Genomic DNA, 18,347 nt, shown 5'->3' on the forward strand with positions numbered 1-18,347 from the left:
CTATTAGTAACATGGTTAGGTCCATTTTTACTTTCAAAAACAAACAAAAATAAGCATGTGTCAACTACTCAAACTTCCTTAGGCAAGAATAGTTTACTGGGTCTGGCTCAGGGTTTAATTCAGACTATTCTAGCAATAGTTGGCCATTACATCCTTGGCAGGATATAACCCATATATACAGCCAAGGCTACTCCAGCAGTGATCAATATGATGAACATCAAGTGACACATAGAAAAAGAAAGCAGTGATGGAAGGGAGCACAGGTAGAAAGTAAAGTTTCATACAGCATGCTGCAAATTAATGGGAGTGCTATACAAGGATGGAGAGTCATATCGGCAATCAAATTTCATGTTTTTTTTCACAGCCAAGTCATGCTACAAATGCTTCAAGCTAAGCAACAACAAATTACATCAATGGACTTTGAAACATCACCAGTAGGTGAATGACAAACATTCTGCATTTTTTTTTGTTTACAAGCAGACCATATATAGCTGTAACAGAACTAAAAAAACAGACCTTACAAGAAGAAAACTACAGACTAGATTTGTCTTCCAAACATACAGGATGATGGAATATACATGTGCTAAGAGGGAGTAATTTGTGGTATATCAAGTGTTAATAAGATGCAGAGATTTCAGTGTTGAGCTTTACAAACACTTTTCCATTGTCTTTAAAACCCAAAGCTCTAAACAATATAACTTCTCTAATGTTCTCCAAGTTAGCTAGTGTGAATAAATCACATCTTTCTATTCAGAGTTCCTCCTCCCACTTGCATTAACTTGGGATAACTTCAGGCTGGATAAGACAGTTTAGTGGATACTGTGAAGAACAGCAGGCAATCTTGTACACCTGTATCCATCCTCCTAAAGCCCATGTCTGCATAATGTGCAACTCAATGTGTCGTTCAAGCGAGTCAAATTTCCCAGACTGCTCATGAAATCCATCAAGTATGCCTTAGTGGAAGTTAATGGAAAAATGCTATTTCTTAAGAGACTCTCCACTAGGAAGCCTAAACATTGTATTATGGAGCAATAAATATTACCAAAATTTACAACTTGGAGATTCTTCCAATTTTTCCACAAATACGACTTTTCTTACTTAAGTAAAAGAAGTAAAACAGTGCACAAAGCCACACACAAAAAAACACCCAAACAGAACATATAACACTTTTAGCATTACACAAAAAAGTTTACAGTAAATGTTGAAGTGGAATCTGTCTTACGTTTAGCTTGCACATAGAAGAACACTGGCTCTGTCCAAGATCCATTTCCCGCTAATGAGATGGCCTGAACACGAGCCGAATAGTTTCCAGGATCAAGGCGAGTCAGCCTTGCTCCACCATGGACTGCATAATCTTGTCTGGGGACACACTCATTTCTTTCCTAAAGAAAAAAAAAGCACATTACAAACAATGTACCACTGCAGACTGATCATTATAAAAAGACCAATGTCCATTGTACATACTGACACACTGTGAGAGCATTAAGAATTAACTAAATGGACTTTACTATAGGCCAAGTTTGTCTTCCAGCAATCCAGACCTCAAAACTGCCTTAAATCACTTTATTAATGGTACAAAGTACTACTTTTACACCTAACTTAAAAGTTCTGATTAAAATAGAAAAAAAAAACGTATCTACTTATTATTGTATAAAAGAAAAAATCCTTCCCATTCCATCCATTTGCACATTCAGCACCCTTAACACCACCTTTAAATACATTTTCAAGTCAGCTCATTAATAACTGTGGTTCCCCTTAAACATCTTGGTTGGGAAGTCTAAAACTTCTAGATTACATCAAACTCTTGGTTAATGTTTACTTAATTCTAAGATAACTTTGTTCTGAATACAAAACTGTTTTCTTATGCCTCTTACAGGTTTCCAAAATCACAGTGACATTAATCATTTACTATCAAGTACAGGCGGCAAGCCTGAGATTTTCAAAGAGCCGTATCAGAGACCAGTGTAATTTCTAGCTCAGTTACTAGAGCCTTTAAAGAGCTGAGCTGAAGCAGTTAATGAAATGGGGAAAAAATTGTAATGCACCATACCTACAAACACTGCCTGACAAATACTTATTTTTTCTCACACACTTCACAAAACAGGCTATACTTTTACTATAGAAAGAGGCATGTTTGAAAACTTCTTCAGCAAAAGGCATGTTCATAGTCTGTCAGCATCTTAAGTTAATAGTATTAATATTTAAAGTGTCCCTGATTATTTCTGCATTTGTCCCTGATCCCAGAGGGAAGAGATTTAGAAAGCTCTACTTGCAGCTTGCTGACATCTTTACTTCTACTGCCACTGACACAGGACACAGCATACATTTACATTAAAACATCTTACTGCTTAAACCTCTCAAGTATCACAACTTTCAAGGTTTTCCTTCCTGATTTTGGTTCATAATTTTCCACTATCCCACCTAAAACTGGTGAATTGGGGAGAAAAGGTGAATTACATACAAAAAATACTAACAATAATTAAAGTTACAGAACTTTATCACTTCAGAAAATGCATGCTAATTCGCACTCTGTTATTCTGTCAGCTTCTCAAGTTAAATGAACGAACAATTTAAAATGTGCTCTCTCTTGTCTAATTATTTAAGCATCTGTTCTCGATTCTGGAGCTACAGGTTGAAAGCTACACTACTGCTTTACAAAAAATAACAGAGAGCTCATCCATCAGCTTGCCAGTCTCTGCACCCCATCTGCCATTAACTGCATAAATTACCTCCTTACTGTCCAGAATTTCTAATAATTAAATTTCATACCCTTCAAAAAATACATGTCAGTGTAAAATCTACCAAAAAGGACAGCACAAAATCAAGAAAACCAGGAAAATGATGCAGAAAACAATTCAGCACAGGTATCACTCCACAGATATTTATTAAGCACTTTCGTCTAAAATAAATGTCAGACTTCTTCAGAATAAAATTACAAAGAAATCACTGACTTCAAATACACAACTCTCCCCTCTCATTGGTCAAACACTCACATAAGGACACTCCCTTAATGAGCTCTTAAACAAAACTCAGTTATTTAAAACCAAGACTATATAAAACCATACAACACCATAAAAATATGTAAAAAAGGAAATACAAAAAACAAGCAATAAATTATAAAAAATACACAGATTTTAACTTTAGCAAAGGTCCCACAGACATTCTGTCATTAAGACCAGGTGATTCACAGGCATTGGTTTTAATCTGTCACGTCAACTCTTGATACTTCAGGAAATCATCAGTGGGGGTCCCACTCTAGGGCCCAAATCAACATGGTCAATAGCACAGAACATAACCTTGAGAGTGGAACAGATTTTAATATGTCTATAAAGGGCGTTATTCTCATTTTTATGCCCTATATCATACATGTGCTGATAAATCCTTTGTCTGAAAGCCCTCTTGGTCTTCCCCACATAAAAATAGTCACAGGACTGGCACACAGATACATGTACCAGACCCTTGGAGTAGCAATAGTATTTTTAGATGGTTTAATAAAACCAAAATTCTTGATTTTAATTTCTCTTTATTAACTAAAAATGGGCACTGTGGGCATCTCCCACATTTAAAACACCCACCTTTTGTTGGCATAACAGAGTTTTTCTCCAACAGCCCCTTAAAAGAAATGTCCTTTTTGTAAACAATAGCTGGCTTGTTGCCCAATAGACCGACAACTGTGGGATCCATTCTAAAACTTATCCAATATTTCATAATCTCTTCAATATCATAGAAGTCTATATTAAAGGGCAAAATTAGAGCTTTATGTAATTGACAGACTTCAGGGGGTGGTCCATCTGGTGTGTTACTTGAAAGATTAGAGTTGCTTTGGCAACTTCGCCTGGATGCTTGCCATTATCCAGACTTAAATGACTTAATATCTATTTTATGTATTTTAAAATTAAAAAGTTTACTTAGATAGGCTAGGAAACTTGTAGACCTATTGGCAGAATTTACATCAATAATGTTTATATATATATATATATATATATATATATATATATATATATATATATTTTTTTTTATATTCACATATGTATTGAGTGTATATATTTTGTAACACTTCTTAAGTATATATGTATGTATATATATATATATATATATATATATATATATATATATATATAATTATTTAGTAGTATTTTTACACTAGTAGTAGTATGAATTTAAGCTGGGGGAGGGGTTTTATTGTGAGTTATTTATTTAATCAACTGAATACTTGCATTTTGTGCATTTGCACTATTTAAACATGACTTATTTCTGCATTTTTTTATCTGATGAAGTGTCACTATCAGAAGAGACGAAAAGCAGTGAATTTCAAGTGCATTTGCTTAATTAAACATATATTTTATTCCTGGAGACGTAGTTCAGTTTGTTTCAGTGGCTTATTCGAATTTTGATTGGTTGGTTGTTCCTTTTCGCTAGTTTGTAAACTTGATGTTAGTATTAAGAATGATTTGCTGTTTGAATAAAAATTTAGAGACAATTGTATTTTTCATGATCTCGACAATAACTTAAATGCATTAAAAAATAGGAAGGATAGAAAGTTATCCAGGGACAAACTTGATTATGACAATGGGAAGGCCTACCTCGACCCCCCTATGGGACAATAAAGCCAGTTTTAAGACAGACTAGAAAGGCCTCAGGATGCTGAAGTGAATGATAATTTTAACATTTCTCAACAAGATGCCTCTTCAGGCTCACCTCCTTCGAAGAGAATAACGAATAATAAACCAATGGGGTGGGGGACAGGGGAATTGGAACCATGGACAGGCATCATACCAAGATCAACAGAGAGGGAGGGGCAGGAGAGGGTGGAGACAGAGACCCTCCTATTACAGATAGAATCAAATATTGTGGATGGGAGATCTGACATCCCTGATTTAAATCTAATACATCCAAGACTTTTGTAATTGCTAAGTTTATTGATTTGAAAGTCAAACATGTACTTAACCAACGGGCCACCCTTTATAAGGATTCCTGAGTTAAGATCAGCAGGGACATATACAATGATAATCTGCTAATGGTAACCATTGATATTTGTGATCTTTTCTCTGTCATATCCCATGATCAAAGAATAGAATGGTTCTATGCGTTTTTATGTAGTAACACTACTATGGGACACAATACTATATTGTCAATAAGAACCTGTATGGAACTAGTGTTGGAAAACAACGTCTTGACTTTTGATGGCCAGTTGTTCAGACAAAGATTGTGGGGGGGGCGGCCATGGGCACCTGTTGCGCACCTGTTTTTGCCAATATAGTTTTGGCACATTGGGAAGACCTTTTTGTTTTTAATTCACCATTCAATGATTGCTGGGCCTTATATGGCCATTACCTGGACGACATAGTGTTGTTTTGGAAAGGAGGTGTCGATAGATTAGAGTTTTTTTCAATATATTCATGAGACTACATCTTTTCTGAAGTTCACCATGTCTAATGATAAAGAAACTTAATTACTTGGATGTGACTATTAAGAAAAACTATGATAAAAAAAAATTCACCTCACATTTGTACAGGAAATCCACATACTCCAACTCTCTTTTGCATTTCTTTAGCTGGCTTCCTATACATCAAAAAAGAGCCCTAGTAAAGGGGCAGTTTTTTAGGCTAGCCAGAATGGTGTCGGGTAGTGATGATATATTAGAGGAATGTAGGGTTTTGACAGGCATGTTAAAGCGAGGAGGTTACCCAGACTCATTTGTGGGCAACATAGCTAGTGAGGTTAAGAGAAAAAGGACTGACAGGGTATTTAGGTCATTGCTGTACTTGGAAATTGATGGTACTCACAGGGCGGCCACCAGTGCAAGTGATGGATTTCATAAAGCTCTCATTTTGCCCTTTAATATAGACTTCTGTGATATTAAAGTGATTATTATGAAATATTGGAGAATTTTTAGAATGGATCTCACAGTTGCCGGTCTACTGGACAACAAGACTGTTTACAAAAAGGACATTTCTTTTAAGGGGCTGTTGGAGAAAAACTGTTATGCCAACAAAAGGTGGGGGTTTTAAATGTGGGAGATGCCCATTTACAGTTAATAAGGAGAAAATTAAAATCAAGAATTTTGGTTTTATTAAAACATCTAAAAAAATACTACTGCTACTCCAAGGGTGTGGTAAATGTGGCTCTGTGCCAGTCCTGTGACAGTGTTTATGTGGGAAAGACCAAGAGGGCTTTCAGATAAAGGATTCATTAGCACATGCATGATACAGAGCATAAAAATGAGAATAATGCCCTTTATAGACATATTACAATCTATTCCACTATTCCACTCAAGTTTATGTTCTGTGCGATTGACCATGTTGATTTGGGCCTTCGAGTGGGACCCACTGATTATTTCCTGGAGTATCGAGAGTTGAAGTGGCAGACTAAAACCAATGCCTGTGAACCACCTGGTCTTAATGACAGAATGTCTGTGGGACCTTTGCTAAAGTTAAAATCTGTGTATTTTTATAATTTATTACTTGTTTTTTGTATTTCATATTTTACCTTTTTTATGCTATTATATAGTTTTATATAATCTTGGTTTTAAATAACCGAGTTTTGATTAAGAGCTCATTAAGGGAGTGTCCCTATGTGAGTGTCTGACCAATGAGAGGGGAGAATTGTGCATTTGAAGTCAGTGATTTCTTTGTAATTTTATTCTGAAGAAGTCTGACACTCATTTTAGACGAAAGCACTTAATTATCAGTTTTTGCATTAGCCTGCATTTTCTGAAGGATATGAAGTCCGAAATTCAAGCGTCTATCATTATTTAAGGTTTGCAAACCTCATAACTTTTCCAGAAAATCACACGAGGAACAGACTAAAAATAAAAATGTGAGACAAAATTAGGGAGAGTCAAACATATGCTTTGATCTCTCAACCTCTTATGGCAAGAATCGAGGGGAAAAGTGTGAAAGGCTCAAAATCATGCGCAAATTTTAAGCTTTATTCTTGTCACCAAAGCAATGAATGAAAGGAAACCAATTCACACCACATTACCTTGACCTGGCCAAGCCTTTTGACACAATCCCCTACTCAGGTGTAGTACAAAAGATGAATAATCTAGGAGCAAAGACTTGCATCATTAGCTGGATTGCCAGCTTGCTCACAGGATCCAGGAGATCAAAATAGGGGAAGTTACCTCTAGAAAGAGACTAGTCACCAATGGAGTCCCCCAGGGTTCGGTGCTGAAACTTTTTCTGTTTGACATATGCATCTCAAAAGTAAAAGGAAATAACCAAACGGCTTTGGCTGACTAAGTTTTAGATGACTGCAAGCTAGGAGCAGTTACTGAATCCCCAAATGACTTAACCATCATGCAGGAAGCTTTGTCCCAAACAATAACTGGTACCAGAATCATGAATTGACACTAAACTCCAAAAAATACATTACTGTATCCTTTGGGAAGTCATTTACTCCAGGGAACTGCCAAAATGACAATACCCACTGAGAACTGACCCCAGTCATTTGGCATTTGGAAATTTTTGTGTACAGTGACCTAACTTTTGAAAAACATGTGCCCAGAGTCAAAGTCTTTCTATACTGCACAGCTTATAACCAAACTGATTGTGACTAGCTCTAGAGATGTTACTGTTCCCCTTTAAAAAGCCCTCATTAGGTCAATCATTGTATAATGCCCACTCTGGCATGTATCTGTCCAGACCCATGCAACAACTGGAATACCCACAGAGATACCTTACTAAAAATATACAAGTCCTAAACAACAGTTCGTGCATGGACCATCTCAAATATTTATCACTATACTCAGTATCCTACAGAGTGCTTAGAGGTGACCAAAGTCTGGCATACAAGGCATCATCCAACCTAAAAGTGATGGACATACTGAACATCAGCAAGTTAAATGGCATCAGAAATACTCAGTCCAGGTATCTAAACTGAATGTTGTGGAGAGATGGATATATATCACAGAAACTACCACTGTTCCAGAACAGACAATCCATTCAAGTAAAACAAAGCTCATCCCTGTCTATATTCAAATGCAACTTGGATCTAAGGATGGGGAATACAAAATGTACTCCAGGATTGCCCCTCATGCCACTAATAGATATAGAGGCAGCCCATAAATGCTATATCCCTTACATGAGTCTTCTCAAATTATTTATGGTATGATTACAGTTATTCTTACTAGGACTAATGTACAATTATCAGCCATGGGATAACTTAAGACCAATCAGGAAATGTAAATTCAAGCACCAAAAGGGAAATTGGCTAAGCTTAAAATGTCCTTCAAGTGAACCTATGTTGTGGTAGTAAACAGTTTTAAAACATTGCCCTTTTAGATCACTAAATGCCCCTATCACCCTCTGCCTCCCTAGCCTTCAACAGCTTCAGGTGCCTCTGTTGAAAGGTATGACTGTGGGTTACCAGTCCATCCACTGGCATTTAAATAAATTACAGTTCAGCCTGCAGCTTATTTACCGTTCTCCCTAATATTAAAACAAGTTACAAGCTTTTGTTTTAAATAAATGCTACTTACTGTAGTTGGATGTCCTGTCCTCCAGAAAGCTAAAAGGAACACTGTCCTTCACATTTCAAGCAAAAGCAAAAAAACAACATATGGTACCAGTCTACTGACTCCACGAAGCTTAGCTAAGGGTCATCCATCCTCAGGCTATTCCATGTGCTCTTCAAACAAACAGAAACTTCTCCCACTGGCTAGCAAGGAACTCCTCAGAGAACAGACTACAGGTCTTTTAAAAGATTAAGCTCCACAATGTTATCGCAAAGGATCAGGAAAGTAGGAATTTTCAGCAGCAGACAATCTGTTTAAACTGTTTTCCTAACAGCACTATGTACCACAGAACTGACTATAACTATTAGTGCTTCCTTATTTACAGTTTCCAGCCTGGACGTAACACAGAACAGTCAGAACCCGCAGGTCTAATATGAAGCTAAAAAAAGTTGAACAAGAGGAGGGCAGCAACTTAATGGCAAATCCCCCACTGAAAGTTCAGCCAATAAAATGGGAGTATCACAGACTGGACATAACCAAGAGCACTTGAAGCCTGTAGGTGCAGTCTGAAGGCAGCAAGAGAAAAGAAACATCTTGGCTTGGTCCTGGCTCTTTGCCTAGTCAGATCACCATCCAGAGCCAATCTTACTGTCAAGTTTGAGCCTGGCTTGAACCAACTTTCACATTAGTTACTAACTGCAGCAATTATGCAGTTATTTCTAAATTATGACAGTGGCAATTAACACCAAGTATGACACCTGTAACAGTAGGAGCACACCATGTTTACTCCTACGGCGCAGTTTGGAAAATGACACACACAGCTGACATTAAGCCCAAGAAGGACATTGGTAAAAAAATGAGCGTAGAGAATACAGTAATGAAATTGCTGTAGCCAGATTCAATTCCAAAGCTACTACATATCTGCCCGTGACTTTAGGTTAAAGGAACACCCCACCCTCCCTCCAAAGTAGTTAACATTATCCCAGAGATTTTTTTTTCTACATTCTATACTCTAGCTGTTGTTCAACGTACAGCTTTTGCTTTCATTTCTACTTGCTTCCCTGTCAAAACAGAGCAGAATGATGGTCCTGCAATTGCTTTTCTTACTCAGATCACATAATGTTTCAGAAAGGAATTTGTGTTACAGGTTAATACTAGGTTGCTGATCCAGAGGACAATCAGTAGCCTACACACAATACCCCAATTTACACCTATTTTGACCCCTTTTCAATGAGGGTTTGAAGGGACAGACCCAGGGCATATTTATAATTGTTCATATATTTGTCCGGCTTGTACTTAATGGTAAGGCAGTTACTTTGCTTTATATCCAAATCAAGTTTTATGCATACAAGTGTGATTCTCTGAGATAAACAGCTATCTCACCAGCAGACACCATTTACATTTTGATGGAATTTAAGATCCCTTGGTATTTAGGGTGTTATGAATTTTGCTCATGTGCAGGAGGTTGCATAGGACAGGATCATTCAAGACTCTGTTGGGTAAAGAGAGTTAACCTTGCAAGAGGTTATACGAAAGAGAAGAGTGACAGGGTTTTAACGTGGTCTGGGTAGATCAAAGGAGTCATGCCCTTGACTATCCGAGTGCAGAAATGTTGTGGTCTCTCAAGCTGGGTCATATGCATAAACAAGAACATACCAAATGGACCATTACAGTCCAGATAATGAAGCAGTAGAGAGTGATAACCTCCACAGAGCTGGAAGAAATAGTGCTGGTGATTAGTTTGTCTAAGTAAAACTATTTCCTAACAACACATGGTGATCAAAGGATTGTTTGTTGTCAGTAAAAGTGCCCAGGTTACTAATGAATGAGATGACATTCAAGGAGGTATCACCTATGTGACAGGTGCATGGGTGCCCAGTTTTAGGTTGTGGTCCAGGCACCACTAACTGGTGCATGCTGGTTCCTCCTGAAGAATATAGATTAATCAGATGGGGAGTTTGTGATACCTCCAAGTTTACAGTCAACTGCAGACTTGGTCAGCCATAGACTTCTGATGTCCACCTTGACATCACAGAAGTAAATACCAAAGAATGATCCTAGTAATGAACCAAGGGGGACACCACTGGTAACTGTTCTTTTCAAACAAGAGTATGCCTCACACACTAACAGACTAGATTTTTGCCAGTTAACCAGTTTACTATCCAGTGATAACACAGGATTTTTCATCTAGTTTAATTAGCTTATTAATAATGCCAAAATATGGAAAGGTATCAAAGGTCTTGGCCAAGTCCATGTAGGCAGTGTGAACCAGTTTGCCAGACTCTAATGCATTAGTGACTTGTTCAAAGAAGCCCGCCAGCTTGAGGAGGTAGGACTTGCCTTTAACAAATACAAACCAATTGTCCTTTGTTATAAGGTCCATGATTATATATTCTATTGCTTTGCAGATAAGGCTAGTGAGGCTTGTAGGTCTACAGTTTCCTAGATCAGTAATGGATACCCCTTATGGAGTGGGGTGGCTACTGCAGTTTTCCATTCTTCTGTCTTGAACCTAGTGGAGAGTCTGAAGTTGAATAGGATTAGTAGATAGTCTACCAGGCAGTGGATGGCAGTGAAAAGAAAGCAGCTTGACATATCAGAATCCATGGAGCTAGTGTTTTTGGCATTACTCTAAGGTGATCACAGGGTTGGTGTGAGTGTGCTAATAAGTCGGAGAAAGTTAGGGGAAGACAGGTGACTAAAGTTAGAGTTGAATTTCTCTGCAATATGTTGGCTATGTCTTCACGAGGTAAGTGTTACTGTTATATATTATCTCTGAGCATTGCTAGGCATCACCTCTAATATTACTTATTTATTTACATTTGTTGACCGGGAAAATCTGACTGGACACAGGTCCTTTTTCAGCAGAGGCCCGGGGAGAAAAGCAACAATTAATTACAAGCTACAAGAAATATAGGTAGGTTTTGTTTAACAATAGCAGTAAACAGAGTTCAAAATTAATTTATTTAGTTAAATGGTAGAACACTTATATCACTGGTGCCATAAAGACTAAAGTATTTTAATAGCTGAACTAGCAGCTATTACCCTTAAATAACAGTGGCTAAGATTACAGCTGAGATATAGGTTTACAAGCAATGTATTTGGCTGCAATCCGAGTTAGTTAGAGGGGTGGAAGAAACGGATTAGAGAGGTTTGTTACAGGGGCATGTCTAGTGCTCTTCTAGATGAGATTTTAGAGCAGCTTTGAAGTTAGTCTGTGATGACACAGACATAGTGTGAGGAAGGGTATTCCATAATTTTGCTATGGAGTAGGAGAAGAGAGCTTCTCCAGCAGAGTTCCTGGTTTTAGTTACCTGTAATTGATTTTTGTTGCTGGAGCGTAGTGGTCTTTTGGTATTATAGGGTTGCAGTAGATTTTGGAGGGAGGGGACTTTTAGAGGATGATTTAGTAGTTTGTGGGTGAGTGAGAGTTGGTACCATTGAAGGAGGTGAGGGAGTTCTACCCAACCTAGTTCAGTAAGTGAGGTGCAGTGGTGGCTATGGTAGTTTGTGCCAGTGGCAAACTTTGCTATTTTGTTGTAGCAAGCTTCGAGTTTACCTAACTCACTTTGCCTTAGGTTGGTAAATATTGGAGAGGCATAGAGTAGGGTGGAGATAAGGTGGCTATTTGCAAATGAAATCTTGGCTGTTTTGGTGAGGAATTGCTTATTTCTGTATAAAGCTCCTAGTTTATTGTGTACTTTTTTATGGTTAACGAGATGTGGATGTCAAACTCAAGGTTATTGTCAATTTCAACTCCAAGCAGTTTGGTGTGGTCTGTTGGGGGGATAATGGTGTTGTCATTGACTTTAATATTAAATTGTTGGGTGTTTAGATTGTGTTTGGTGGGTTGGAAGATGAGGAGTTTTGTTTTGCTTGGGTTAAGTATTAACTGCGCATCTGAAAGCCAAGTTTCAACTGAGGAAAAGACTTCCTGTGTGGTCTTTTAAAGTTCAGGTAGGGAGTGGGCTGAGCAGATGATGGTGGAGTCATCTGCGTACTGTACGAGAGTGACTTGTTTGGTAGCAGAGGCTAGATTATTAGTGAATATGGAGAAGAGTAAGGGTCCAAGAATGGATCCTTGGGGAACACCTATTGAGACAGGGAGTTGGGGGGGGAGAGATAGATCAACCAACAGACTGATGGTGGTCAGGTAGCTCTGGAACCAGTTTGTGACAGACTGAGAGAAGGATAGAGTATTGAGGACAGTGGTGAGTTGTTTATGACAGACCATGTCCAATGCTTTAGATAGATCTAGGAAAGTTGCAGAGCTAAAATAACCTTTGTTTTTATGTTGGAGTGTATTAGTGAAAGCAAGTAAGGCAAGTGGTTGTACTGTGGTATGGTTGGAAACCATGCTGTGTGTTAGATAGGAGGTTGTTGGCAAGGAGGTAGCCTAGAACCTGAGAGTGAACGCATCTCTCAAGTATTTTTGATAGAGGAGACAGAATTGCTATGGGCCAGTAGTTGGTGAATTCTGTGGAAGGTCCAACTTTGTGGAGGGGGATAATGTGGGATATTTTCCATTGTGAAGGGACATAGCTTTCAGATAAAGATTGGTTAATCAGGATTGTAACTGGGTAGGCTAGGGATTCAGCTGCAATTTTAAGGTACTCGGTTAGGAGGTTGTCAGCTGCTAGTTTTGTGGGCTTTAGTTTCGATAAGAGTTTTTTTTATGATGGAGGTAGGGATAGGAGAGAAAGTGAATGCAGTGGGCAGGTTACTAGGTGTAGTTGGAGGGGGTAGGGGAGAGGGGTTGTTTTGTTTTGCTAGTGATAGAACAGATTGTGTGAAGTGAGTGTGGAAAGAGGTGGCAATGTTTTCAGAGGAGTTTGTTTTGTTTGGTGGAGGGGTTCCTACTTTTCCCTGGGTGGAGGATGGAGTTGATGGTTGACCAGAATTGTTTAGGGTTGTTTTGGGTGGAGTTCAGGTTAGACTGGTAATATAGGATTTTGTCCTGTTTTATTAATTTTTGACTTTGTTACATAATTCACAGAATTTCTGTCTATCAGAAGGGCTTTTTGTCTTGCGCCAGTGATTCCAGGCTCTATCTCAGATTTTAATTTCTGATCTAGTGGCTTCTTGTAGCCATGGGGAGGACTGGGCTTTAACTCTAGTAAATCTTGTGGGAGCATGGGTGTTTAGGACTTTAAGGAAGGTGGTATTGAAAAACTAGACAGCATCATCAAGGTTGAGGTATTTTAGTGAAGTCCAGTTGCAGTTTTTTAGGGCTGAGATGAAGTTGTCAGGGTTAAAGTTTACTTTATTATGTACCCGCTGATAGGTAATGGGTTTAGCCAGATATATGTGTTTTTGAGTAGGAAAGTTGGGGTATGATCACTGAGGCTATCTGGTAAGCAGTCAGCTGTGCATGATTGGGGGCTCTTGTGGCTAGTATCCAGTCAAGAGTAGAATGCTTGTTGGAATTCTTATTTATTCTGGTGGGTATCTGGATAAGTTGGAAAAAACATGAAGACTTAGATGGTGGGCTGGCTGGTGGTTAGAACAGGACAGCCAGTCTATATTAAAATCACCTAATATTATGGTTTCTTGTGGAAGGTGATGATTTACCCAGCTGTGGAGGTTTTCTAGTGGAGGGATATTGTTTCCAGGTGGGAAGTAGCATCCTATTATGTTAATGGTCTTGTCTTGGTTTACTTTTAGGTTGGTGTAGATTATTTCTTCTTTGTCAATTAGGGGGGCTAAGTTTAGGATATGAATATTAAGATTCTGTTTATACATTACAGCTATACCACCCTCTTTTTTGTGCAACCAATGTTGTCTTAGGATATTGTAGCCTGAAAGGAGAATTTGCTCACTGATAATGTGAGGTTTGAGCCAGGTTTCTGTTAGAATGATAATATCATTGGAGTATAGGTCTATGGTAGCATGGAGTTCATGGATTTTACTGGTTATACGTCTGATATTCAGGCTTAAGATAAGGAGGTCAGTTGGTTTACTGGATGTAATTTGAGGGTGGGTGAGGTTGTTAGGCTGACTATCACTGGAAGAGTTGTGGGGTCCAGGGTTTGGGTGGATGCCCCTGCTGTGGGCAAGTATTATTAAGGCTGAGGGTGTTAGTTTTAATAACGACAGAATTAGTTTAAGATTTGGGGTAGCTTTTTGTTTGGGTGAAGTGGGTAATAGATAAATTAGGTTGAGGGATAGTTTGTAAGGCATTAGGGATGTTTTTTGTTTGCGTGGTGGAGGTGATAGCTTAAGTGGGTTGTGCACTGGGGTGTATTTGTTGTGAGAGGTGTATGAGTAGTGTGATGGTGTGACATGAGGGGTGGTGACTATAGTTGTGCAGTGGAAGTTGTTTGGTGGGGGTATAAAGGTAATTTGGTAAGATGTAATGTGTGCAAGAAGTGTGCATGTGAAGAGTATAGGTAGTGTGGGTCGGATCATGGTACTCAAGGTACGAGGTTAATGGTAGGCTGGAGGTGTGGTTAGAGTTGGTGTTGCAGGTGTGGTTGGTTGAGACTGTAATGGGAGGGACGTTTGGCTAGAATAAGTGTAGGTGTGCTGGGGGCGGGTTGGAAATGGGGGCAGGGAGGGGAGCAAAGCAAGTGGAGCGGGCAGAAACTATTTGTTGAACATATCAGAGGGAACCAGTCAATAGGCTAAATACAACTCACACCCGTCATGATTACAGTAGAGGCTTAGGCAGATAATGGTATAAAAAATTACCTGTCTCTTTAGAATTAAATTGCTGGGTTAGAGTACACTAGCAATGGGAAACATGCTGTAAAGGAAAGGGGAAAGAAAGGTTGAGTGAACAGAAATGATCCCTGAAAACCTTGAGGCAGCTTGCCAGACCACAGTAGAAACAATCGGTTAAAGTGTTAGTGTGTGCCACAAGACAGTGGAGCAGTTAAGAGTAGCAATTCCTAGATTTAAGAAATATACGCAACTAATAGCAACCTAACACATGCTGCTTTATTAGGTCTGTATAGTTTTGCAGCTCTTGATATTAGCAGTTGTTAAAAAGAGAGAAGAATTCAGGGGAGTCCAACACTATTTAACATTTCTGACAAAGCTAAAGATGACTTTGTGAATGTCCTAAGCACGGGTGGCACTTATCAATTTATACTTACTTTTGGAGTACAAGATTGTTTCTGAATTTTTTTGTTAATCTTGTTCACTGTTTCACTAGATAATGCGGTATTAAGTTTGCTTTTAAGGGTTATGAGTTTCTTCCTCTTACTATACAGCTTGTTTATATTACAGTTTCTAGAATTTGGCACTGTATTTATGTCTATGTGGACAGATGCCTTGACACCTGCTTTGTGGTGGGCATAAAAAAATATCCACATCTATGGAAGCATGCAGGATAGGGTCAAAGGTGAATATGCTGCTTAATGTCATCAGTTAGCTGGATTAGGTTTGCCTTAGAGAAGTCTCTAGAGGCAGAGTTTTGGTAAGTCATGTTTTACCCCACATACTGAATGGTAGCAAACAGTGGCCAGATTTGAACAGTGATGTGGCAAACTGAGTGTTGATTATAGGGTGGCTACATTAGTGAGTGGGACTTGAACCAGCTGGTCTAGGCAGCTGGTATTAATGAAACCCAGGAATCATTCTGCATATTTATGGTGTAGATTTCCCAATTATTGAAGGGATAGCCAAGGACTCAAAAGACAATAGTGTTAGGCTTGACAGGGAGGGGTATCAGTTTGTTTAGATATGGTGTCATGGACTGCAGGTGTCAAGGAGGGGTACAGTAGTTGTCCATCATATGTTACAGTGTTCTATTTACTGCAAAAAGGAAGAGTCCAGTGTCATTGTCTTTGCTTAAGAATATGGAGGTGAGACGGTTTCTTAAGAATACAGAGACCCACCACCTCCAATAACACCAACACTTTTTGCATTAGGTCTAAAAGAGTGGTAGCCACTGAAACCCTGCACATATGGGGGATGCTAACATTGTTGTGAAACCATATTACTACACACACACAGGCACATGTGCAGGTACATCTATATATAAATATAATATATATGTATACCTACAAATATAAACACACACACACATATATACATTATCTATATATATTTATCTATATATATATATATATATATATATATATATATATACACACACACACACACATATAACTTAGACTAGACTGCACAGACTCTGTAGATTGACTGTTGCTCACCACCATAAATTTAGATCCAGAGATCATGTCTTGCTAATCAGTAAAGTGTTGTAAAGAACACATCAGCAGCTAGAGTGAGACAGAGAGAGCTGCTGAAATTCTTATAACTGTCAAACAACAGAGTTAACAAATTTCACACCTAGCAATAATGTGGGGACAGTCTGAAATGATTTCATTTTAAGAACTAAGGCTTTGAACATTTAGCAAAACCCTGGTAGTCAACTCTTCCGTACTGAAAAAAGGTAAACAAATGTTAACATTTTTCATTGGCATACATTAAGTACACACCACAATAATCTGATCAAAAACAAAACTGGCATTACTTTTATAGATCTAAAAAACCTGTGACTCAAAGCACCATAAAGTACAGTTGTGTACACTTACCATAAATGTAGATGTTCGAGTGTATTCACTGTTGCAGTCATCACATTTGGGTTATCCTTGCCAGGGTAGCCCTCGGCCGGCCCGAACACTAGAGACTTAATATTTCTGCTTCGGTTGCCGTCGCTTCAGGACTGACGTCAGGTCGTCAGTGGTATAAAGTAAGGCAGCCGATGCCATTACATCAGTTTTTCTTGCCCTAACCTGTCAGGAGCCCCCAAAGTAGGAGGCCAGGTTCTGGTAGAAGAACCCCACCAGTGGAAAATAAATACAATATGCCCCTTGTAAGGAAAGGATGAATGGTAACAAAAGGAGGAGGAGAAAAAAGGGGGATGGACGGAGGGAAACCAGGACTGCAACAGTGAATACACTCAGACATCTACATTTATGTTAAGTGTACACAACTGTACTGTGTTCTTCATGTTTAACTGCTGCAGTCATCACATTTGGGTAGATTCCCAAAGCTGAGGAAATGGGTGGAGACCGTCAAGGAAGCCAGAGTGCCCTGCAAGACTGCAGAGGCAAACCCTGCCCTGGCTTTGGAAAAGAGAGGCAGGTGGTAATGCTTGTTAAAAGTGTGAACAGATGTCCAGGTGGCAGCCTCCAGGATGTCCCTGGTGGGGACTCCTCTATGAAAAGCTGCAGAAGTGGAGGCTGCTCTGGTGGAGTGTGTCCTGACCCCCTTGGGGGTAGGCTTACCATGTTGTTTGTAGCAGAATTGGATGCAGTATGCTATCCATTTGGAAATGATTTGCTTAGAGATGGCTTTGCCTTCTGCACCTGTAACAAAGCTAACCAGCAATTGATCAGACTTTCTGAAGAGTTTAGTCCTGTCCAGATAGTATCTGAGCTGTCTGTGCACATCCAGAGAGTGAAGACTCCTTTACACCTTGTTCTGGGGATTAGGAAAGAAGGTGGGCAAAAGAACGGACTCGTTGAGAGCCACACTGGACACCACCTTGGGCATGAAGGATGGGTTAATTCTGAGGGATACCCGGTCTGCATGGAAGATGATGAAGGGCTCCATTGGCATGAGTGCTTGCAGATCAGAGAATCTTCTGGCTGAAGTGATGGCCAGAAGGAAGGCGGTCTTCCAGGAGAGAAATTTTAGCTCTGCAGAAGATGCTCATTTGAAAGGAGGCAGGGTGAGCTTTTCCAATACAAAGTTAAGGTCCCAAGCTGGTGTTGGTGCCCTTCTGAGGGACCTCAAGTTGCTAGCCCTTTTGAGGAACTGTTTGATCAAAGGGTGTGAGAAAAAGGGGCTGCTCAGTAAGAAAATAAGCAGAAATAGCAGAGGCATAAATTTTTATAGTGGAGAAAGAGACACCACTGTGTAATAGGCCAGTTAA

The 18,347-nt window shown here is 39.1% G+C and overlaps 1 protein-coding gene across 1 annotated transcript in view; it reads right to left on the reverse strand.

Moving 5' to 3' along the window:
- Positions 1–18,347, reverse strand: part of IGF1R (insulin like growth factor 1 receptor) — a 1,987,642-nt gene that overhangs the window by 351,793 nt on the left and 1,617,502 nt on the right. The window contains exon 13 of the mRNA XM_044078384.1: positions 1,223–1,382. Coding sequence (XP_043934319.1) covers positions 1,223–1,382 — 160 coding nt within the window. The remainder of the gene's footprint in view (positions 1–1,222; positions 1,383–18,347) is intronic.

This window comes from Protopterus annectens, chromosome 7.part0 (genome assembly GCF_019279795.1).
Source record: "Protopterus annectens isolate FY-2018-M chromosome 7.part0, PAN1.0, whole genome shotgun sequence".
NCBI lineage: Eukaryota > Metazoa > Chordata > Ceratodontiformes > Protopteridae > Protopterus > Protopterus annectens.